At 40.3% G+C, this 24712-nt stretch overlaps 1 protein-coding gene across 1 annotated transcript in view; it reads left to right on the top strand.

The window, feature by feature from the left end:
- The first annotated feature begins 229 nt into the window (after positions 1–229).
- SCHIP1 (schwannomin interacting protein 1) overlaps positions 230–24712 on the top strand; it is a 411898-nt gene continuing 387415 nt past the window's right edge. The window contains exons 1-3 of the mRNA XM_058187952.1: positions 230–316; positions 5925–6075; positions 20580–20591. Coding sequence (XP_058043935.1) covers positions 243–316; positions 5925–6075; positions 20580–20591 — 237 coding nt within the window. The 5' untranslated portion in view covers positions 230–242. The remainder of the gene's footprint in view (positions 317–5924; positions 6076–20579; positions 20592–24712) is intronic.

Below are 24712 nucleotides of genomic sequence, written 5' to 3' on the forward strand. Positions count from 1 at the left end.
GTAGTGTTACATAAGTCTAAAACAGAAGGTCTGTGTAATTGGAAGACGGGCAAATTAATTTGCTCTTATCTGTATTTAGAGCAGCCTAATTGTTTCCGCTCATATTTTGGGCCAAAGAAAGCTATTTTAAAGCAAGCCAATGCAAAATGTTTTGTTTCAAGGTGGATAACTGTTTGTGGTGACTATAAGAATGAAATAGATTGTAATTAAGAACTTTTTTTTTTTACAGCCATCAGCTTGCTATGGACATGGACATGGAGAATAATATTGAGAAATGTCATATCAATTTACAGCCCTTGGAATCAAAAGTGAAAGTGTAAGTTACCTAAAATAATTTGGCGATTACAATAATATTACTTGACTTCAGGGGATCTTGTTAGCATGGCCAATTGACTTCAGCGTTTCAATGCCTTCGTTGTTATTTAAATATAAGGTAAACAAAAACTGGCAAGGGGAGCAGATGGGGCCCATTCAAATTCCATAAACTAACAGTTCTGGGTGATAATGCAATGTGCCATTTAGGAAGAGATTTTAGTGTGGCTCATTGATTTCTGAACAAAGAAAAAATACTGAAAGAGTCAGTATGGGCCTACGTAATACATGGGAATATGACATATCCAGTGGTGGTATTTGGGAGAACCGGTAGCAGCGACTGTGGGAGACTTTGCCCACCAGCCCGGACATCATCACGTCCTGTTTTTGACGCTCTGCGCATGCACCAAAGGCCCTGCACATGTGTGTGTGCTCCCGTTTGTAAACCGGTAGCAAAGGTAAGTGAATACCACCCCTGGACATGCCATTGTCTTGCATTTTAATTCACAGGGACACTGATCTTATATTATCAAAATAATATTATTGTGATCTAGCTGTCACACAAAAGAAAAACTGTGAAAGCAAGAGAATCTTTTCATTTTTTGATATTGTGGACTTAGTTCAAAATTACATTTAACGTAAGATTTTGGAACAGAATGAGAATGAAACCCAATATCAAAGGAGCAGAATGTAGGATTTCCCTCTCTTTACCAGCTGTATTTTCCAAATGACCACAATTGTTGCTGTTGTTAGTTGCGAAGTCGTGTCTGACCCATTGCGACCCCATAGACAACGTTCCTCCAGGACTTCCTATCCTCTACCATGCTCTGGAGTCCATTTAAGCTCACGTCTACTGCTTCAGTGACTCCATCCAGCCACCTCATTCTCTGTCATCCCGTTCTTCTTTTGCCCTCAATCTTTCCCAGCAATCTTTCCCAGCTCTTTCCCAGCTCTTCTCCAGTGAGTCCTTCCTTCTCATTAGGTGGCCAAAGTATTTGAGTTTCATCTTCAGGATCTGGCCTTCTAGAGAGCAGTCAGGGTTGATCTCCTCTAGGACCACAATTACACTAATCCAATTGTGAGATGACTAAAACATGAGTGACCATCTGAAGGGATTTCTGATCCAAGAAGGGGCCCAACTGGCACATTAAGTGTACTTATGCCAATGTCCTCTTGGGCAAAGCTTCCATCTGGTCTTTGAACAAGAGCAGAGAATCCAAAAGGATCCCCAGATTGCACACAAATCTGAAATGGGGAAGTGCAACTTCGCTGACAGTCATTGATGAAATACATCCAGATCTAAAGGGTGCACAAATAAACATAGCCTCATCTTCACTCACATAGCCTCAAGGTAGTGGGTCAGGTCTTTGACCACATAGCTTACCAGTCAGAGGTCAAAATATACAACCGGCTATCATTACTGTATACTTTTTAAACATATATCTTGCACCCTACACCATTTGGACAGTTATTCCAAATTATTTGCAAATTATGAAAATATTTACAGACCCCTCACATCCTGGACATAAACTGTTTCAACTCCTACACTCAAAATGATGCTACAGAGCACAGCACACCAGAACAAGTAGACACTAGAACAGTTTCTTCCCGAACACCATCACTCTGCTAAACTTCACTACTATTAATCTTCTCATCGTTCCCATCACCCATCTCCTTCCACTTATGACTGTATGACTGTAACTTTGTTGCTTGTATCCTTACGATTTATATTGGTATCGATTGTTTCCTGATTGCTTATTTGTACCCTATGACTATCATTAAGTGTTGTACCTTAGAATTCGTGATGAACGTGTCTTTTCTTTTATGTACACTGAGAGCATATGCACCAAGACAAATTCCTTGTGTGTCCAATCACACTTGGCCAATAAAAAATTCTATTCTATTCTATTCTATTCTATTCTTTCTGTTATCTTCTCTTGTATCTTTGGGACTTTTAGCAAAACAATTGAGAGAGAGAAAGTTTGTTCAGACATGAAACCAAAGCAATGCAAACACTATTTCAGAGATATATGGGGCATTTCTTTTCTTCTTTTCCTGACTTAAGAGAGCTGTTGGCTCTGAAAATCACTGCCTGTCTACTAAAACATGCTTTTTGCAATTCTTTTAGGATTGCTCTGTCCATTTTTTTACCCTTTATTTGCAGTGAAGAAGAAGTAGAGAAAGAAAAATGAAATGGCATAAGAATTTAAAGAACTGCATTGGAATACCATGAGGCTATTCTATGGAAGTTCTCTTCAGACAACTATTCAGTTGTAAAGAGCAATGTTTTGAATTCGCTACTATACTTCTTACAAAGCTATTCAAAATCCAAAGCTTCTTTGATATGACACTGCCATCTGGTGGTTTGTAGATATCACACTCCGCATCTTATCAGTTCAAAATATAACACTTTTTTTAAAAAAAATGGAAGCTTCTTTCAAATTGTAAACAAAAACAGCAAAAAGGGTAACAAGAATACGAGAGAAAATAGAAAACAAATATATTTTTGTTTATATTTTATATACCGTATTTTTCAGAGTATAAGACGCACCTTCCCCCCCCCCAAAAAAGGGTGAAAATCTGGGTGCATCTTACACTCCAAATGTAGCCCCGCCTAGCTTCTCAAACAGAGGTTTCAGAGACTGAAAAAAGCATCAGAAATGAAGCTTCAGAAAAAAAGTCCCCAAACAGAGCTTCAGAAAAAAAGCCCCCAAACAGAGCTTCAGAAAAAAAGCCCCCAAACAGAGCTTCAGAAAAAAAGCCTCAGAAACCGAGCTTCAGAGGCTTTTTTTCTGAAGCTCTGTTTCAGAGGCTTTCAGAGGCAGAAAAAAAGTTTTTTTCTGAAATGGAGTGTCAGACGTTTCAAAGGCAGAAAAAAAACAAAAACAAAAGCAAGGCAAAGAGCTTACAACCAACGAACCTGTTGCTAAAATTTACCTCTGGGAACAACTGATTGGGGGTATTCCGGGAGGCCAATCCACCTGCCAGTCACCTTTTTTCGTATTTTCCTCCCCAAAAACTAAGGTGCGTCTTATATTCTGATCAGTCTTATACTCCGAAACATACGGGTGACTATATATAAAGAAATTTAGTCTAGATTCAAAACAGTCTGTTCTGAAGTGTTTGGAAAGAAACAGATTTTTGTCTGGCCAAGACTCTGGAAAGGTAATTGGAAGCAACAGTGGTGGGGCACCAACTGAAACATCAAGCAAATGTTTCTGATTGAAAAGTTTATGAATCCGTTATTTTGTGGAAGAAAAAGTATCAATGGCTCCTAGCTGTAACGGATACATGAAGGCTGAATGAAAAGTAAAGCCCTCACGATCATAGGTTGCAAAGACATAGCAGTATGGACAAAGTAAAAAATGTCGTCATCTTTAGCATCTATTTTTTAACCTCAGTTGATGGAAAGTTGTGGTGATAAAAGGTTCTGTTACTATTTGTAAAACAAAAGCCTCAAGTAAGTACACTTCAAGCTGTCTGTTGTGATTGAATTTTTTGTCTGCAAAAGTAGGGAAATTGACCACCAAATATAGGTTATTTATGATGATGACTTTGTTGATATGAGTCCTTTCAACAAGGCCACAAACAGGGCCAAAAATGATAAACTACAAAGAAATATGACAGTAACCAATAAGCTTCACATGAGAAAGATTGATGAGCTGACTATCCACAAATTACTCAAAATGCATTTCATAGGTTCACATTATGTCACATTATAGATATTGTTCAGTACTGAATGATTATGCAAGTTGGATGCCTCTTACTCTGATGATTGATATAACTTTCAAGAATTGAAATTTGCAAATAATTTTTGTCATGTCAAAACAGGTGAGAAATTTCTTCACAGAATTGTGATAGCCAACAAAACATTGGTTTGTCTTTATGACCCAGAAACAAAGCATCAGTCCATAGAATATTAACACAATACCTTGCATTCATCATCATCAGCATCCAGGCTTCTGCAGGAAAACTCATGGTTAATTTTTGGGAATGCAGATGGTGTTTCCTTGAATATGGCATCACTATGAATTACAAAACACTAATTCAGAAGCACAAGAAGGACATTTTCTTGGACATGGGGGCAGATTATTGGGGGCAATATGCTGACACTGTAAACCACTTAGAGAGGGCTATAAAGCACTGTGAAGTGGTATATAAGTCTAAGAGCTATTGATATTTCCCCTTCCCAAAGGACAATGTTGGCCAAAAGGAAAAAGTGAACTGCGATCTCACAATTTTACCCATCTATTTGACTATGAAGAGGTGATAAGAGCTATCAAAACCTGACAAGAGACACAAAGCATAGAGTTCCTTCACAACAACTTTAGGAAGCTTGTCCATCTTGGACAGAAGTATATAGCAAATAGAAATGCTTATAAAGGTAAAGGTAAAGGTTCCCCTTGCACATACGTGCTAGTAGTTCCCGACTCTAGGGGGCGGTGCTCATCTCCGTTTCAAAGCTGAAGAGCCAGCGCTGTCCGAAGACATTTCTGTGGTCATGTGGCCAGCATGGTTCAATACTAAAGGCGCATAGAAGGCTGTTACCTTCCCACCAAAGGTGGTCCCTATTTTTCTACTTGCATTTTTTACGTGCTTTCGAACTGCTAGGTTGGCTGAAGCTGGGACAAGTAATGGGAGCTCACTCCGTTACGTGGCACTAGGGATTCGAACCGCTGAACTGCCGACCTTTCAATAGACAATTTCAGTGTCTTAACCACTAAGACACCACGTCCCTTAGAAATGTTTATATGGAGAGGTAAATACAGGCAACCAAAGAGCTAATTTCAAGGATTATTTTCTGGTTTCCTTTATTAAAAAAATCTCTATAAAGTAAAGTTAGAGAGAGGAAAGCATTACTTTTCATTCAAACCACACACCTTTCTTAGTCTATCATTGGATTAATGCCTCTGAATACCAGCTGTTGGAGAACGTCGGGGGAAAGGCTACACTCACATTCTGTTTTTCAAAAGCATCTGGTAGCCACTGTGGGAACTGAACGGGTAGGCTTTTACTTTAATCCAGAATATCACTTTTTTCCTGTCTGTTCAGGTTAAGATTTTTTTCTTCAATGCTTTATCAAAAAAAATATATGAATGGAAATGTTCATTAAATATCTGAAGTTAGCTGTAAGTGAATTTAGTAAGAGACATTCGGGACTTTCTGTGTAGGACTGCATATTTAATTTATATGATTAATTCTCCCACTGTGATATACTCTTTAAGCATATAATTTTAAACCCTGGACTCTGATTTTAAAATATATTCATTTATTTAAAATTGTGGAGAGAATACTTTGCTCCCACCACAGGTTCTCCTGAACATTTTACAAGCTAGGCTTGTGAACTTTTGCCCCAGAGACTTGTTCTGATATATGCCTCTCTCACTAGGGGAAATATCAACCAGGAGTCATTATTGGATGAAGCTTTTTCGGGAAAATATGTTTTAAATACAGCATTTGAAAGAGAAATTTTTTTAAGGAAAGCATTTCCCATAGTGTGCAAAAATCTCGTTTCAATTTTACAAGGGTTGCCTTCCAGAATGGGTGTCTAGGGAGATGCATGAATATAAAATGTATGCTCATAATTCATCCATCTTTCAAATTTCATATAGCATTCAAAGAGCATGGCGTGACTATCTCCAACGTCAAGATATACAGAGTCAGAACCATTTGGAAAAGCGCAGTCCTTCACCGCCTTCCTTGTCATCCGGCAAAATGAGCAGCTCTATCAGTATGAACATCTTTTCAGATGACAGTACACCCGTGAGTACATGTTTCCCTTCCAGCATTAAACATTTTTAAATGTCCAGTTCGGGGGTCACTTCTCATGGTAGCTTTTATATTATGCTTCAGCTATTTGCTATATCTGCAGATTTTACACACTTGGCTTTTATAGCCACACTTTACATTAGTGAGTGCGGTTGTGCAAAAGCAGAATTCTTGTATATATAGGGGCCTTTGTGGCTCAGACTGCTAATGCAGTCTGTTATTAACAGCAGCTGCCTGCAATTAGTGCAGGTTCTAGTCCCACCAGGCCCAAGGTTGACTCAGCCTTCCAGCCTTTATAAGGTAGGTAAAATGAGGACCCAGATTGTTGGGGACAATAAGTTGACTTTGTATATAAATATACAAATAGGATGAAGACTATTGCTAACATAGTGTAAGCCGCCCTGAATCTTCAGAGAAGGGCGGGATATAAATGCAAATAAAAAAATAAAAAAATATATATGAATGCAATATTTCTGCTGTTGAGTCTTCTAATGTTTCACCTTCTGGGGGAGTATTTATATTGTTGCTATCAACCTTTTGACGAACTAGATCAAATGTTTCAGAAAGTCAATTTAGAGCACACGCAGCTTGTTTTCTTCGGTGATCAACTGCTCTATCCATATTTTACTTTTACCATATATCAAAGAAGTAAAACATCTGTCATGAAAATTAAAGAACAAATATGAAACCTTAATTAGAAATTGGAACAGAACAGCATGATATGTCTCTTACTGTGCTTTTCATGTTCAGAACTATCTGCCCAGATTATAAGATAGCAATCAGCTTGACATAACTATTGTTTTCTTAAAATAGATTGCATCATTTTTCCACAAATGCAATTACAGTATCCCTAAGCAACTGCAATGTCAAAGAATGGATTGCGTGGATAGAACTAGACTGATTGGGCCTTGTGAATAGAATTAGCATTTCACTGATGCTGTTGGATCAGCCTATCAAAGTGAAGCCTACAATGTATGCATTCTGTAGGTCACAGACATACATAATGGAGCCATGCATAATGGAGGAAACTGCTTTCTTTACATTCATGGCCAGATCTGATCCTGGATTTACACTCGGAACTGTCCTAATGATTTTATGCTTGACAAACTTGCTGATATTTCACTTTTCAGTGAAACAGAGGTATTTCAGAAGCAAATCATTCTTAGATTAGAAACTACATGAAGTTCATGTATAAATTAGTATTAATATTACATTAGTTGAAACTATAGTTTTAAAGGATCCTTATATCTATATGTTCCCCCCCCCAAAATGAATGTAATTGCTATGTAAGAGTGTAAGATACAAATGTAAAAATTAAGCTGATGGGATAATTAAATCAATGATTGGGTTAGGAAACAGCAAGTAAGGAAAAGCACTGAATTTTCAAGCAAATCCTATAGCTGATCTACACATGAGGCTTGTTTCTAAAAAATACCCAGTGATATACACTTCATATGGGAAAAGTGAATGGATTTAGGTGCAGTTGAAACTAGCTGAGTTATCTCGTACCTTTTTAGGATCTACTACTTGTGAACGCTAACAGTAATTTGATCCTCTCTCCAAAGCATGCTTGTCTTTTAGGGATTGTTCAGGGTGTTAAAAAAAAGAGCAAAACTTTTAATCTGTTCAGAAAGATGGAAGGAAACAATACTTTTGACTTTATTTTACTTTGTGACTTTATTGCATTGATGGATTGCATGTCCCAGAGCAGGGGTCTCCAACCTTGGCAACTTTAAGACTTGTGGACTTCAACTCCCAGAGTTCCTCAGCCAGCTGGTTGAGGAACTCTGGGAGTTGAAGTCCACAAGTCTTAAAGTTGCCAAGGTTGGAGACCCCTGTTCCAGAGGAACTTTTTCAAGGGGCACCTGGACTTTCTTGTTTTTCTTTGAAGACGTTTCACTTCTCATTCAGGAAGCTTCTTCAGCTCTGTGGGAATAGTGGGGAATGGAAAGATTTATATTTCTTGCAGACAGGTCATTAGCAATCTTTTTAGAGAGTTGTTGAAGCCACTTGGAAGTTTATCTGTTTACCTGTGTCCTCGGGATCACCTGAGTAGTGCAAATGGACATGGAGCCTTCTTAGAACTGCTGAAAGGACCATGTTGTAGACTGTAAATAGATGATGTCTGTTGAGTTCAATTTTGACATAGATGGCGTCTTTGATTCCTCTTTCAAACCAGCTGTGACCTGGATGACTAAGAATCTCCATAGACATTTAGTTAGGACAGATTGCATTTGTTTTCAATCAATATCTAAAAATTTGAGAGTGAAGGCAATATTTCCAGGTATTAGAATAAATAAGTTATTTTTTCTGTTATTTCTGTTATTTTCTGTCTATGTTAATGAATATATCTCATTTCTATCTCTGCTACAAGTAAATGACTATCTGATATTCATCCAGTTTCAGATCAAAGGAAGATTCAGTTTCAGATCAAAGGAAATTTATAGAATTTAGTATATTCTGCTATTTCTGAAATTATTTCCTGGAAATCCATAGTCCCCCACTGCCTTTCCCGAGTTTCTTATATTAAGAGTTCCAAATCCACCGTAACTTCACATGTGCTGAAATTGGGAGAGAGAATGCAATTGCAAAAGCTCTAAGACAAATATCTGGGAAGTCCATCTAAGCTGAAATGGGAATGGCAAAACTGGGTGAAATGTAAGCATTGAATTTGAAATAGTGAGTATGTAATATATTTAATAAGGATCTAATGTTTACATTCCCAAAGGAGAGAATATGTTGGTAGTGGTCCTATTGCTACGAAGAATAATCTTATCCATGCTAGTCTCCATAGACATGTTATTGCATGTGTTGATTCCATCCATAGATATTCAACAGTCTGCTTTGCTTTACTCTTTTTTATTCTTCTAATAGAGTTATGGCTTGTTAATTTCAGTTATTGCTCTTTATTGCATTATTTCTTTCGATTCAGTATATTACAAAGAGTTTAACATTTTTAAAAAAGTGAAATCAATGTTGCTTTTAAAAATGGAATTAATTAGAATGGTGTGTGTGTGTGTTTTCTAAGGTTTTTGCGGGTGTTTGTATGTAGGTCTTTCGTTATTCGGGTTTTCTCCTGCGTAAAATTGGAAGTGTCTTGGACTTCCAATTTCAACGAAGTCTCATTCGTCATCTTCAGGCTGGTGTTTACAGCTTCGTGCTTCTAGGAGCAATGCTCCTAGAAGCACAGACTATATATATATATGAATTTCATATTGCTCCCAGAAGCACGAAGCTGAAGCCTGAAGATGACGAATGAGACTTCGTCGAAACGTCGCCAAGACACTTCCAATTTTACACGGGAGAAAACCCGAACAACCAAATACCTATATATACAAACAAATATATATATATCATATATATATATGAAATTCATATATATTTTTCATATATATATATAAACTATATATATATGAATTTCATATATATAAGAAATTCCACAAGAGGTCTCTCTTCTTCCACCATAGAAACAGATAATTTGGCTGACTATAAAATAAAATAATAAGTTTCCATTTGGTAAATCGTATATAGGTTGGAAGCAAAGCAACATTAGACCTGGGAGTCCAGGAATCCCAGGGCAATAAAATATCCTAGAGTCCAATTTTCCCCCCATATTTGTTTCCCAGAAAAGGGACTTGTTGGACTTAAGGAAAACTTTTTAGTTTGCTATACTGCTGGAGGAGAAAGTTTAATCTCAGAGCTTTATCAACTACAGTAATACCAGTGACTTTACTACTATATAGTATAGTTTGCACATCATTATCTTACATCTTGTATTGGATTCCTGCATATTATTTTTATGAAGCACAAATATCTGATATTAATGAGCTAGAGATCAATGGCCATACAAATCACTATTAAGATTTCCAAGTTTTCTTCTTGTTCATCTCATAGTTTCATACAATCGATATCTATGTTAGATATTAATACAGAATTTGAAATGTATCTGAATACCCTGGCTGATAAATGTACTGTATGATGTTGCTTGCTTGGTGATTCAGGTTTCTTCTAAATAGGGATGGAGTGGTCTGTTTGCAGTTTTAGAAAAACATTTCCAAAATTTATATTATTTATGACTAATCATTTTCTAGACCACTATCGCTCAAAAAAAATGCAAATACTTGGAAATTTTCATAACATCAAAGAATATTCTGCATATTTTCCACTTCTCAAACATTGTGGCGAATTTGGAGGTACTTGTAGTTCTAGATTTAATACTGTCTAACAATTTTATTGAACATCTTTCCAAATTTTCTCTGTTTGTATAGTATTACCTTGAAATTCTACTTCCCTTTTCTCATTTCAAGTCTCTATTTCTTCTTGTTGAATGTAGTGGAGCAGAACACAAGCAGCAAATTCACACTCATAAAAAACTACTGTAATGCTTGCCACTCCAAAGCAACATTTCAAGTATGAACATGCTGCTCTTTGAGATCTTCCTTTGAAGCCAAGGGCCTATATGCCATATTACAATCTGCATCTGAAAAGCAGATTTTTTGGACAGCATGGAATCCAAATTCAAAATCCTGCCTACTCTGTGCAATTGCTTTCATATTTGTTTGTGTCCTGATCATAGTGAAGTGGTTTGAATTTACCAAAAAAGAAGACCTCTACAATAAATAATTGTGATGGCACGCAGAGCCCTCTTTGTGGGCATGTGCACCGTTGTCAGCTGGTCTTCATGTGTGCCAGAGCACTGGAAACCTGAAGACTATCTGGCTGGCATGCATGTGTGTGGCCAGTGGTGAAATCCAGCAGGTTCTGACAGGTTCTGGAGAACCGGTAGTGGAAATTTTGAGCAGTTCGGAGACCTGGTAGCGGAAATTTTGGGTAATCCATAGAACTGGCAAATACCACCTGTGGCTGGCCCCAGAGTGTGGTGAGAATGGAGATTTTGCAATATCTTTCCCCCAGGAGTGGAGAGGAAATGGGGCTTTTGCAAAATCCTTCCCCTGTCATGCCCAACAAGTCACACCCACAGAACCGGTAGTAAAAAAATTTGGATTTCACCACTGCGTGTGCTAGAAACCCAAAGACCAGGTGGCTGGTGCATGCATGCACACTGGCCACTTGATCTTCAGGTTTTTGGCGCTCCTGCATGCACGAACACCAGCTGGCATACACGCACATAAGTTCTAGTTTGGGCATTCGGTAGTGAAAAGGTTCGCCATCACTGGATTATAGTGACACTATAGTTACCCAAGAAAAAGAAGCCCATTCCAATGAACTGAGTGAAACAAAAGGCAACATAGTCCAGAGCTGGACAGGAAACAGAGGAAGAGGGTTAGCAAAGCCACTCCTTAGAATTTCCCAGGCTATATCTGTTACCTGAGAAGTCTAAGGGTTTAACGTGGCAAGATTCTGTCTATTGGATATAAGCAAATAAGGAACTGAACTTTGGCTGGATTCTTTTATGTCACTATTGGGCTTGTCCTGACAGTAATACTGTATAAGCAAATACATCTCTCTACCTATTTGTGTATTAGTGCATTACAAAAGCTATCTGTGTTTGTTATCATCATTATAATTTTTTAAAAAATGGATTTTATTCTTAGTATAAACCGATCCAGCTCAGTGCGATTTGATCCAGCTATCTGTGATCTGCTTCTTAACACTCTGTTGTAATGCACTGCTTGTGCCTCTGTGCTTTATAATTAATATAAGTATGCATATTTACAGTTGAGCACCACTGTGGAAAACATCAGAAAAAAGAATGCTTACTGGTTAGTTGTTCAAAACCTTCAAGTTCACCAGATAGCTTGTTTCCATCTGGCCCTGGTCACATAATGCCAAATTAAAAGAAAAAGAAATCACATCTTCAAGATAGTCAGGGAACATGTGGATCACCTTTTTCCTTTTTGAAACTGGTGATTTGAGCCATTATTCAGAGTGTTGACTTTTGTGTTAGTCAGCCATATCACCATTTTCATTTGGGTGATTTTATACGGGCGTTTTAAAGGCTATTAGGAATTCATGAGCTGGGGAGAGCTACTAAAATTGAATTTCCCCCTAGCCAATATGATGTGGCCGACATGTAATCATTCATTTGCTCACTGATGCATTATCTAGAGTGATAAGGATGTTCCTTCTGGTGTGTTCTTTGCACAAAAAGAAGAAAAGAAAAGAAAAGAAAAGCAGGCAGGCAAGCAAGCGGTGATTTACTGTCTGTTTGAAGGTAAGCAGCTTTATAGAGAAAAGTTGATCTAACCCTATTCCTGTTGAGAGACTACAAAACAATACTGTGCTGTTGCTGCTGCTGCTGTTTTTCTCCCACAAACCTCTCCTGCCTGATAAATCATTGATATCGTGGCACAGCAGGGAGTTAAAAACATGTTTTTGAGCTACTACCTCCATTCAGAGAAAATTAACATCATCTTTGCTGTATAAGGCAACAACTACGAGCTTTAAACCTGGGGATTCATGTCATTGTTGAGAATCTAAGAAAATTCCCCTCATTTTACATTTTACTTCTCACCAAGCCCTGTTAAGGCAAAAGGAAAAAACAAAAAGTTTCCCTTGTTAACTAGGATCACCAATCCTGTGGTACATAGGAGCTCTTGTCAACGTTTTATTATATGTGGATAGGTTTATTCCATAATTTCCTCCAAGTCCTGCTGTGCTACCTCTTTGTGGTGGGCGGAATGTTCCTAGGAGGGATGAATGAAGAATGTCAGGTGTGTATACCAATACCAACACTATATATATTCCCAGCAGGTTTACCCATGCACGAAGGTCATTCCAACTTTAAATAAGCAGAAACCTATCTTGGGCAGAAGCAATAAAGGAAGATGCCAGAGACACACGATCACTTTACTGACAACAACAAAAGCACAAACTCAAACTGTGCAGCAGAAGGCAATGGTAAACCACTCCTGTATTTTTACTGAGAAAACCATATGGATAGAAAATATAAAAGGATTGACATATAGTGCCAGATGATGGACCCTTCGGATCAGATGACACTCAACATGCCTGTGAGGGAGAGCTGAGGATTATTCAGAGTAGTAATTTTTTTTGTGACGTGACTACATTAAAGCCTTTGGAATGTAGAGTTGCTGATGCTGTCACACAGGAAAAGAAAATCCGAAGCTGCAAAGATAGAATTATAGTTGATACATGCAGTGTAAGAAGCATGATGAACAGAGGAAAGCTCAATGCATACAAGTGAAATGAAACAATTACAAATTGTTTCTACACTGATATCTTCAGTATCAGTGACTTGAGAATTGGACATTTTCAAACAGATGATCAAACAACTTATTACTCAGGATATAAAAAACTAAAAAATGAACTATGTTGGTTTTATAGTTAGGAAAAGCATAGCCAGAACAGCAATTTGGCAGCACTGCAATCTATAACCAAATAATATCATAGAATAACCAAATAATCAACCTATATCCAAATAATATCATACAGAATAGAATATAGAATAAGAGAGTTGGAAGGGACCTTGGAGGTCTTCTAATCCAACCCCCTGCTTAAGCAAGAGATCCTATATCATTCTGGACAAACAGGTATCCAATCTCTTCTGAAAAATATCCAGTAATAGAACACTCACAACTTTTGGAGGCGAGCCATTCCAATGGTTAATTGTTCTCTAATTGTCAGGAAATTTCTCCTTAACTCTGGATTGGATATCTCCTTGATTAGTTTTCATCTGTTACTTCTTGTCCTGCTTTGGAGAATAGGTTGTCCCCTTCTTCTCTGTGACAGCCTCTCAAATATTGGAAGACTGCTATCATGTCGCCTTAGTCCTTCTCTTCATTAGACTAGACACATGCCCTGTTTCTGCAAACATTCATCAAATGCATAAGCAATTAGGCTTCATGGACATCTCATTAACACAACGGTCATTCAAGTTTATATTCCAACTACTGATGCAGTAGGAGAGGAGGTATTTATAATCCAACTACTGATGCAGTAGGAGAGGAGGTATTTATAATCAAGTTCAATTTGAAATCAACAGAACTTGCAAATAAGATGTGCTACTTGTGTTTGGAGAGTGGATTCTCAGTATTGAAATGATGAAAGATAAAATATAGTTGGATTGTATGGCTTAGGAAACCATAATGAAGCTGCAATACTGTACTATAGAAATGTTAAGATCCAAAATATCTGAAAAGACATTCCCTACTTACAACAACCTCTGGTACTAAAGATGAAATTAGACCAGAACTCTGGTAATTACCTTATTGGAAGACTACAGGATCTGATGGATTATCAACACATATTATATATGGCATGCAATAGAAAAAGAAACAGTAAAGACTGTAACTAAGCTATACCAGAAAAATGCAGAATGACATAGTGTCTAACAGATTGGAAGAGGTTAATCTACATTTCAATACCAAAAAAGGAGACTTAATAGTGTGTGCACACTATGTACAATATCCTTAATTTCACAGCTAGGAAAATTGCTTAGGATTATCCAATGCAGATTAGAGCTTTATATGGAAAAAGAATACCAGGTGTTCAAGCTAAAACATAAGACAATGCTGGAGAGCCAAAGAATGCCAGATAAAAGTCGCTACGTGCTTAACTGATTATAGAAGGGCTTTTGATTGTTTTGATCCTGTCAAAAATTGGGATAAATTGTGTCAGCATTCTCAAAACCTGCACCAAGTGGAAGATCCAACAGGTTCATGACAAACCTAGCAGACAACTTTGTTTCCCAAAAAGTAGAGAAAGGAACAAGCCGTATTGGACTTAATTCTCACTAACAGAGATTAAATGATAAAAGCTGTTGAAGCTACTGGAGCCTTTGGGGGGGGGGGCTGATCATGTAATATTGGAATTCAACATTATGCAATCACAAGCAATAGAACAAAGTCAAACTAGAGTCTTGGACTTTAAGAGAGCTAATATCAATAAACTTAGAGAGAGCTTGGGCAGGATTCCATGGTAAGAATCCTCAGGAGGGAAACAACTCAAGAAACTTGGGAGATTTTGAAAAGTGAGATTATAATAGCCCAGTCTAGAACAATACCAATGAAGAAGAAAAATAACAGCTTTCAAAAGAAACCAGCATGGCTGCATAAAGAACTCTGACAAATTGAAAGATAAAAAGGACAAGTATAAAAAGTGAAAAGAGGAGCACATATGGCAGAATGTCAGAAAATAGCCCGAACCTGCAAAGATGAAATGAGGAAAGCTAAGGCTCACAATGAACAAAGGCTTGCAACAAAGTAAAAAATAACCCCCAAAAGCTTCTTTCAACATGTTAAAAACAAGAAAAAAGTCAAGGAAACAATTGGCCCATTGCTGGGAGAAAGTGGCAAGGTGACAAGCAATAGGGAGAAAGCAGAACTACTTAACTCAGTTTTTGCATCTGTCTTTACACAAAAGAAAAAAAAACAGTCCAACCTATCAAAAACAGCACCACAAAAAACAGATTAGGAATACAAGTTAAAATAGGGAAGAAAATGGTAAGTGAGTACCTGTCTACCCTAGATGAGTTCAAATTACCAGGACCAGATACATTACACCCCAAGTTTCTGAAGGAACTGGCAGATGAGATCTTCAGATTAAACTATATATTTCAAAGATCCTGGAGCCAGAGGTCTGGAAAAGAGCTGATGTAGTTCCCATCTTCAAAAAAGGGGGAAAAAATAGATTGAGGAAACTACAGCCTGACCTCAATACCAGGGAAGATTCTGGAAAAGATAATCAAGCAATGAATCAGCAAACACCTTGAAGTAAACAAAGTAATAACCAAAAGCCAACATGGGTTTGTCAAAAATAGATAATGCCAGACTAATCTTATTGCATTCTTTGTCACACTTTGACAAAGTGACAAACTTAGTGGACCAGAGGAATGTTGTCGATATAATTTACTTGGACTTCAATAAGGCATTTGATAAAAGAGACCATAATCTACTACTTGATAAAATAAAAAAATGTGGGTTAGATGGCATCACCACCAGATGGATTTATAACTGGCTGACCAACTGCACTCAACATATAGTTCTCAATGGAACTGCATCTAAATGCAGGGAAGTATGCAGTGGGGTACCCTAAGGCTCTATTTTAGTCCCAGTTCTCTTCAACATCTTCATCGATGAATTGGATGAGGGGATAGATGGGAAGCTCATCAAATCTGCAGATGACGCCAAGTTGGCAGGAATAGCCAACACTCCAGAAGGCTTAAGATACAGGAGGAACTTGACAGACTTGAACATTGGACACTATTTAACAAAATGAAATTCAATGGTGAAAAAAGTAAGGTTCTACATTTAGGCAAGAAAAATGCAGAGGTACAGTATATGTGATACTTTGCTCAATAGTAGTAACTGTGAGAGGGATCTTGGAGACCTAGTGGACAACCATTTAAATATGAGCCAACAGTGTGCTGCAGCTGCCAAAAAAGCCAACACAGTTCTAGGCTGCATAAACAAAGGGATAGAATAAAAATCACATGAAGTGTTAATACCATTTTATAATGCCTTGGTAAGGCCACATTTGGAATACTGTGTTCAGTTTTGGTTGCCACAATGTAAGACTCTAAAAATAGTGAAGAGAAGAGCAACAAAGATGATTAGGGAACTGGAGGCTAAAACATATAAAGAATGGTTACTGGAACTGGGTATGTCTAGTTTGATGAAAAGAAGGACTAGGGGTGACAGCAGTGATAGCCGTGTTCCAATATCTCAAGGGTTGCCACAAAGAAGAGGTAGTCAAGCTATTCTCCAAAGCACCTGAAGGCAGGACAAGAAGCAATGGGTGGAAACTGATCAAGGAGAGAAGCAACTTTTTTTTTAGAATAGAATAGAATAGAATAGAATTTTATTGGCCAAGTGTGATTGGACACACTTAGAACTAAGGAGAAATTTCCTGACAATTAGAACAATTAATCAGTGGAACAACTTGCCTACAGAAGTTGTGAAGGCTCCAATACTGGAAGTTTTGAAGAGAAGATTGGATAATTGTCTGAAGTGGTGTAAGGTTTTCTGCCTAAGCAGGGGGTAAGACTAGAAGACCTCCAAGGTCCCTTCCAACTCTGTTATTCTATTCTAAAATGACATGAAAAAAGAGGAATATTCCATGTATTTACCTTGATTACTGCATGCTATAGAAAAATGTTTTGGATTAATAATTTGTAAAATTAAGGGAATGAAATAGTCTTACTGTGTTTGTAGGATAATCAGAAAGTAAACAGATTTAATTTAAACATCATGATGTTAAATAGGCATGCATGTTTGTATGGAATAATCATTCTTTGTGTTTGCCATGGCTTCAGATGACACACTCTTATATGTCAAAGCAACAAAGCATAGCTTTTCTCTGTTTGAACTGAACAGTAGATTAGATTACCAGTACATTATGGCATTGGAGCAATTCAGATCAGACTGAAATGTGACAGATTGATAAAACCTGTAGACTATCTAGTGTATTGCTGTTGCTGCTGGTCACAGATAAAACATTATCTTTAGAAAAACTATGTTGATGGACAAGTTCTCCTGAAATCCATAACGGTATATGATTGAATATATTATAGGAATAAATTAGGTGCTTTTGGTGTGTCTTATAAAGTAGTAAATTTGGAGTACAGCAAAACTTTCAAATGGGACTTTTTAGATCCTTTCAGTACCATGGATAGCTCCAGAAAAGACAGCTTTATGTGGGAAGATGACCTTTATAAACATTCTGGTGCTGCAATATTTCATTATTTAAAAACTTTGTTCGCAATGTGTATAATTTAGAATGAGATGCTTATTCACATGATTTATAATAATAATGAACAGACTTTTGGTTAATCTTCCTTGAATCTGCTTTACTATTTTCAATACAATTTTTTTTGTATACAACATACTTGTAAATAATTTACAAAATACAAATTTCCATAATAAAATGATTACTGTAATCAGATTGAAAGTATAATGGCCATTTAATTAAATATACCACATGATTGATTGTTCTTTGAGGTGTTGCAGGGTGCTTTTTTTAAAAAGTCATCTCAGCAATTCTGTATTTCTTGTTCTTCCAAATTTAGTGTTTTTATATACTAAGTAGGTTGGCTATTTTCATTCTGACTGCTTCTTGGATTTTCCTTTTGTATCCATTGAATTAAAAATATGACATTTTTGTGTGATCTGCCACAACACTTCATAGATTCTTTAGAGGATTCACTTTTATCAATATTTCAGGGTCTCAACTTGGTGTTGAATGCTTCCCCTATTTCTCCTTTGCATATTTTATTGATCTGATAATTGGATGGGCATTGAACACCAGCTCCCAGGATCCCCTCCAATCCCTACCTTATAAAATAAGTTGCATGATTTTTCAACATTTTGAGATGGGAAGCATGAAGAATTATAGTAGCTACATACAAAATAAAATAAATAAAATAAAATAAAATAAAATAAAATCTCCCCTGTATATGATTCAGCCAGTTTGTTTCTCTAGTCTGCCCAGTTGCCCTCCCCCAAAAAAACATTAAGTGCAGTTCTAGCCGTTAAAAAAAAGATTATCCCTGTCTTAAATGATCTTTCACATTATTTTGATTTGGTGACAAACTCTCCAGTGCAGCATAGAATATATAGCACTGTGGGCAAAATTCTCTTGCCCAAAGATTATTGGAAATGGGGTTTGCTATTTGAAGCTGAATTTTTGACACCACATCTATGCATTGAATTTCTCTTCCTTTTAGAGAAAAGGAGGATATAAAATTTGATACAATACTGAAGAATCAGCTGTCTCGTTAGCAGGTTTTTCATGTGATCAAGAGATAACAGGACCATTTGGAATTCATTTCACTTCTGGACCCTTTGAGATGCAGAAAAGGATTAAAGTCTGAGCGGGCAGGTGAAGCTTGCCAGAAAAAAAGCATGTGATGATGTCTCAGATGGACCCTTCCTAATTGTATTCACACATCCCAGACTCTTTGGACTTCATGGTCTGTGTCCAAATGAAGATGAAGAAACTGAAATCAATTTCACACATAGTAAAATTGACAGATACTGGTTGAACAATCTAGCTGTTGAGGCAAAGTTTTAAGGTCTTGTTAATGGTAAAAGAAGTCTTGGACAAGGTAGTTACTAGTAAGTGCATATAAATGAGTTTAGGCTTTCCATTTCAACACTAGACCTTATATTAATCCCTGGGAGTTTCCAATTTGTTTGAGGGGCTGTTCAGTTTTCCATTTTTATATGCTGAATGCAGCACGAACTAACAACTGCATATTTTAAATGATTCATCATAACTGGAATAGAAGATCTTATTCCTAGAATTGCCTCCTTTCTGCAATTTATGTGTGGCTTACAAATATGTAGTATAATTAAGGCTGATATTGCTATATTATTAATTACTCTAACATCCACTTCATATAATACCTGACCACAGGATTTACATACATGATATTTTCATCAGTAGACACATCATTACTAAGCATAATAGCAAATGGCTTTGTAACAAAAATGAGAAGTACCGATAGATACATCATATGACATAGAATATAGAGTAATAGAGTTGGAAGGACCTTGGAGTCCAACCCCCTGCTTGAGCAAGAAACCGTATACCATTGCAGATAAATGGTTGGCCAGTCTCTTTTGAAATCCTCCAGTGATGGGGCACCCACAACTTCTGAAAGCAAACTATTCCATTGGTTAATTGTGATCAGCGGTAGAAAATTTCTCCTTAGTTCTAGGTTGCTCTTCTCTTTGATTAATTTCTGTCCATTTCTTAACTTGTTTCTTAACTTGCCTTCAGGTGCTTTGGAAAATAGCTTGTCTTTGTATGAGCCCCTCAAATATTGGCACATTGCTATCATGTCTTTCTTAGTCCTTCTTTTCATTAAACTAGACCAGGAATCTGCAATCCGCATGTGGCTCTTTCATCCCTCTGCTGCGGCTTCCTGTCACTCAAATTATGTGTCACAAGCGCCAATATGTGACACCCACTGGCATGTGATTTATTGAGCTTTTTAGCCCATCTTTTTTTTCGGAGTTCAAAATGTTTTTGTTGCATGCAGAAATAAAAATTTGCTTTTTCTAGCAGTTCATTGATTTTTATAAATGCAACACATTATAGTTTTTTTTATACATAGCATAAAGGTAAAAAACAATATATGCAGTGTTATCTTCATTTTAGATGTCAAAAGAGTTTTGTGGGTCCCGGTGCTTTCTTTTCTGTGGGAAATGGGTCCAAATGGCTCTTTGAGTGTTTAAGGTTGCCGACCCCTGAACTAGACCTACCCAATTCCTGAAACTGTTCTTCGTAGGTTGTTGCCTCCAGACCCCTAATCATTCTTGTTCTTCTTTGCACTCTTTCCAAAGCCTCAGTATCTTTTTTATATTGTGGTGACCAGAACTGGATGTAATATTCCAAGTGTGGCCTTTCTAAGGCTTTGTAAATCAATATAAGAACTTCATGTTATCTGGATTCTATCCCTCTATTGGCTTTTTGGGCTGCTGCCGCACACTGTTGGCTCATATTTACATCTTTGACTGCTGTCTTGTTTATTTTTGAAGCCATTGTACTTGAGGAAATCAAGATATGCAAAGGACTATATGCAAGTCCAAGTAAAACAACAACTTTTAAACTACTTTTTCATTTAATTAACACAAATGTATTATTGTCCAGCACTGAAAACAAATCAGAAGAGTGAAGTAGCCAATAAAAGGAGCTGAGGGGGATGAAACGCCGGAGAAGACGCCTAGAGAGTTCCTGGAGGTCCAGCCGTTCAGAGGCTGATCGGACACTAGTTAGATCCTATACTAGGACCTACCTAGTGGCACTGAGGAAGCGGCGTTGCTCGCCTCCTCCCTCATTGCGTCGACAGATAACCGCCCAGCTGCCCTGTTTGGTGACCCGCTCCCTCCTTCACCAGGGGAGCGGGATGACCCGATGCAGGGGCGTGCTGAGGAGTTTAACGGTTATCTATCGATAAAATCGTTCAACAGGGCGGTCTGGACCAAAATTGTGGCGATTCGGATGGGGCGTCCGAGGCGGTCTTGGTGATGTTGTCTGGGATGAGTTTGACCCTGTGACTCCGAGGACATGGACAGGTTGCTGGGTAGACTGAATGCCACCACGTGTTTACTGGACCCGTGCCTCCTGGCTGGTGCTGGCCACTCGGGAGGTGACACGAGGCTGGCTCAGGGGATTCTGAGTGCTTCCTTGTTGGAGGAGTCTTTCCGGCCGCCTTGAAAGAGGCGGTGGTGAAACCCCTCCTCAAGAAGCCTTCCTGGACCCGGCTGTTTTAGGTAATTATCGTCCGGTCTCAACCTTCGCGGCGAAGGTTGTAGAAATATGGTGGCATATCAGTTTCCCCTGCACCTGGAGGAAACTGTCTATCTAGACCCGTTCCAGTCCGGTTTCCGGCCCGGTTACAGCACTGAGGCGGCTTTGGTCGCGTTGGTGGATGATCTCTGGAGGGCCAGGGATGAGGTTGTTCCTCTGCCCTGGTCCTATTAGACCTCTCAGCGGCTTTCGATACCATCGACCATGGTATCCTGCTGCGCCGGTTGGGGGGATTGGGAGTGGGAGGCACCGTTTATCGGTGGTTCTCCTCCTATCTCTCCGACCGGTCGCAGACGGTGTTGACGGGGGGGCAGAGGTCGAGCCCCCGGCGCCCCACCTGTGGGTGCCGCGGGGTCGATCTCTCGCCTTCTGTTCAACATCTATATGAAGCCGCTGGGTGAGATCATCAGTGGTTTCGGTGTGAGGTACCAGCTGTACGCTGATGACACTCAGCTGTACTTTTCCACACCGGGCCACCCCAATGAAGCTATCGAAGTGCTGTCCCGGTGTTTGGAAGCCGTACGGGTCTGGATGGGGAGCAACAGGCTCAAGCTCAATCCCTCCAAGACAGAGTGGCTGTGGATGCCGGCATCCCGGTACAGTCAGCTGAGTCCACGGCTGACTGTCGGGAGCGAGTCATTGGCCCCGATGGAGAGGGTGCGCAATTTGGGCGTTCTCCTGGATGACCGGCTGTCTTTTGATGAACACCTGACGGCCGCCTCCAGGAGAGCTTTCCACCAGGTTCGCCTGGTGCGCCAGTTGCGCCCCTTTCTAGACCGGGATGCCCTATGCACGGTCACTCACGCCCTTGTGACGTCTCGTCTGGATTACTGCAATGCTCTCTACATGGGGCTCCCCTTGAGGGGCATCCGGAGGCTACAGTTAGTCCAGAATGCAGCTGCGCGGGTGATAGAGGGAGCCCCTCGGGGCTCCCGAATGACACCTATCCTGCGCAGGCTGCACTGGCTGCCTGTGGCTTTCCGGGTGCGCTTCAAGGTTTTGGTGAACGTCTTTAAAGCGCTCCATGGCATAGGGCCGGGCTATTTACGGGACCGCCTGCTGCTACCGAATACCTCTCACCGACCCGTGCGCTCTCACAGAGAGGGACTCCTCAGGGTGCCGTCGGTGCGACAGTGTCGTCTGGCGACGCCCAGGGGAAGGGCCTTCTCTGTGGGGGCTCCCGCCCTCTGGAATGACCTCCCCCCAGGACTTCGTCAACTTCCGGACCTCCGAACCTTTCGCCGCGAGCTTAAAACTTACCTATTTATTTGCGCTGGCCTGGGTTAGTTTTTTAAATTTATGGGTTTTTAAATGGGTTTTAGTTTTAAATTTTAATTATGGCCAATTTTAATAAGTTTTTAAGTGTATTTTAAATTGTATTTATATATTGTCTATTTTACTTGGCTGTGAACCGCCCTGGGTCCTTCGGGAGAAGGCGGTATACAAATTTAATAAATAAATAAATAAATATAAATAAAAGTTAAAATGTTCTCCTGATACATTTTTCCCAATAAGGAAATACTGTTTGCATCATTGAGTTTTCAATAGAGACAAAATGTTTATTAGCACAGTTCTATTTTATTTTTTTGGTCCAGCCGTTCAGAGGCTGATCGGACACTAGTTAGATCCTATACTAGGACCTACCTAGTGGCACTGAGGAAGCGGCGTTGCTCGCCTCCTCCCTCATTGCGTCGGCAGATAACCGCCCAGCTGCCCTGTTTGGTGACCCGCTCCCTCCTTCACCAGGGGGCGGGATGACCCGATGCAGGGGCGTGCTGAGAGTTTAACGGTTATCTATCGATAAAATCGTTCAACAGGGCGGTCTGGACCAAAATTGTGGCGATTCGGATGGGGCGTCCGAGGCGGTCTTGGTGATGTTGTCTGGGATGAGTTTGACCCTGTGACTCCGAGGACATGGACAGGTTGCTGGGTAGACTGAATGCCACCACGTGTTTACTGGACCCGTGCCCCTCCTGGCTGGTGCTGGCCACTCGGGAGGTGACACGAGGCTGGCTCAGGGATTACGAGTGCTTCCTTGTTGGAGGAGTCTTTCCGGCCGCCTTGAAAGAGGCGGTGGTGAGGCCCTCCTCAAGAAGCCTTCCTGGACCCGGCTGTTTTAGGTAATTATCGTCCGGTCTCCAACCCGCTTGGCGAAGGTTGTAGAGAGTATGGTGGCATATCAGTTTCCCCTGCACCTGGAGGAAACTGTCTATCTAGACCCGTTCCAGTCCGGTTTCCGGCCCGGTTACAGCACTGAGACGGCTTTGGTCGCGTTGGTGGATGATCTCTGGAGGGCCAGGGATAGGGGTTGTTCCTCTGCCCTGGTCCTATTAGACCTCTCAGCGGCTTTCGATACCATCGACCATGGTATCCTGCTGCGCCGGTTGGGGGGATTGGGAGTGGGAGGCACCGTTTATCGGTGGTTCTCCTCCTATCTCTCCGACCGGTCGCAGACGGTGTTGACGGGGGGGCAGAGGTCGACCCCGCGGCGCCTCACTTGTGGGGTGCCGCAGGGGTCGATCCTCTCGCCCCTTCTGTTCAACATCTATATGAAGCCGCTGGGTGAGATCATCAGTGGTTTCGGTGTGAGGTACCAGCTGTACGCTGATGACACTCAGCTGTACTTTTCCACACCGGGCCACCCCAATGAAGCTATCAGTGCTGTCCCGGTGTTTGGAAGCCGACGGGTCTGGATGGGGAGCAACAGGCTCAAGCTCAATCCCTCCAAGACAGAGTGGCTGTGGATGCCGGCATCCCGGTACAGTCAGCTGAGTCCACGGCTGACTGTCGGGAGCGAGTCATTGGCCCCGATGGAGAGGGTGCGCAATTTGGGCGTTCTCCTGGATGAACGGCTGTCTTTTGATGAACACCTGACGGCCGTCTCCAGGAGAGCTTTCCACCAGGTTCGCCTGGTGCGCCAGTTGCGCCCCTTTCTAGACCGGGATGCCCTATGCACGGTCACTCACGCCCTTGTGACGTCTCGTCTGGATTACTGCAATGCTCTCTACATGGGGCTCCCCTTGAGGGGCATCCGGAGGCTACAGTTAGTCCAGAATGCAGCTGCGCGGGTGATAGAGGGAGCCCCTCGGGGCTCCCGAATGACACCTATCCTGCGCAGGCTGCACTGGCTGCCTGTGGCTTTCCGGGTGCGCTTCAAGGTTTTGGTGAACGTCTTTAAAGCGCTCCATGGCATAGGGCCGGGCTATTTACGGGACCGCCTGCTGCTACCGAATACCTCTCACCGACCCGTGCGCTCTCACAGAGAGGGACTCCTCAGGGTGCCGTCGGCGCGACAGTGTCGTCTGGCGACGCCCAGGGGAAGGGCCTTCTCTGTGGGGGCTCCCGCCCTCTGGAATGACCTCCCCCCAGGACTTCGTCAACTTCCGGACCTCCG

Source organism: Ahaetulla prasina, chromosome 6, assembly GCF_028640845.1.
Source record: "Ahaetulla prasina isolate Xishuangbanna chromosome 6, ASM2864084v1, whole genome shotgun sequence".
Taxonomy (NCBI): Eukaryota; Metazoa; Chordata; class Lepidosauria; order Squamata; family Colubridae; genus Ahaetulla; species Ahaetulla prasina.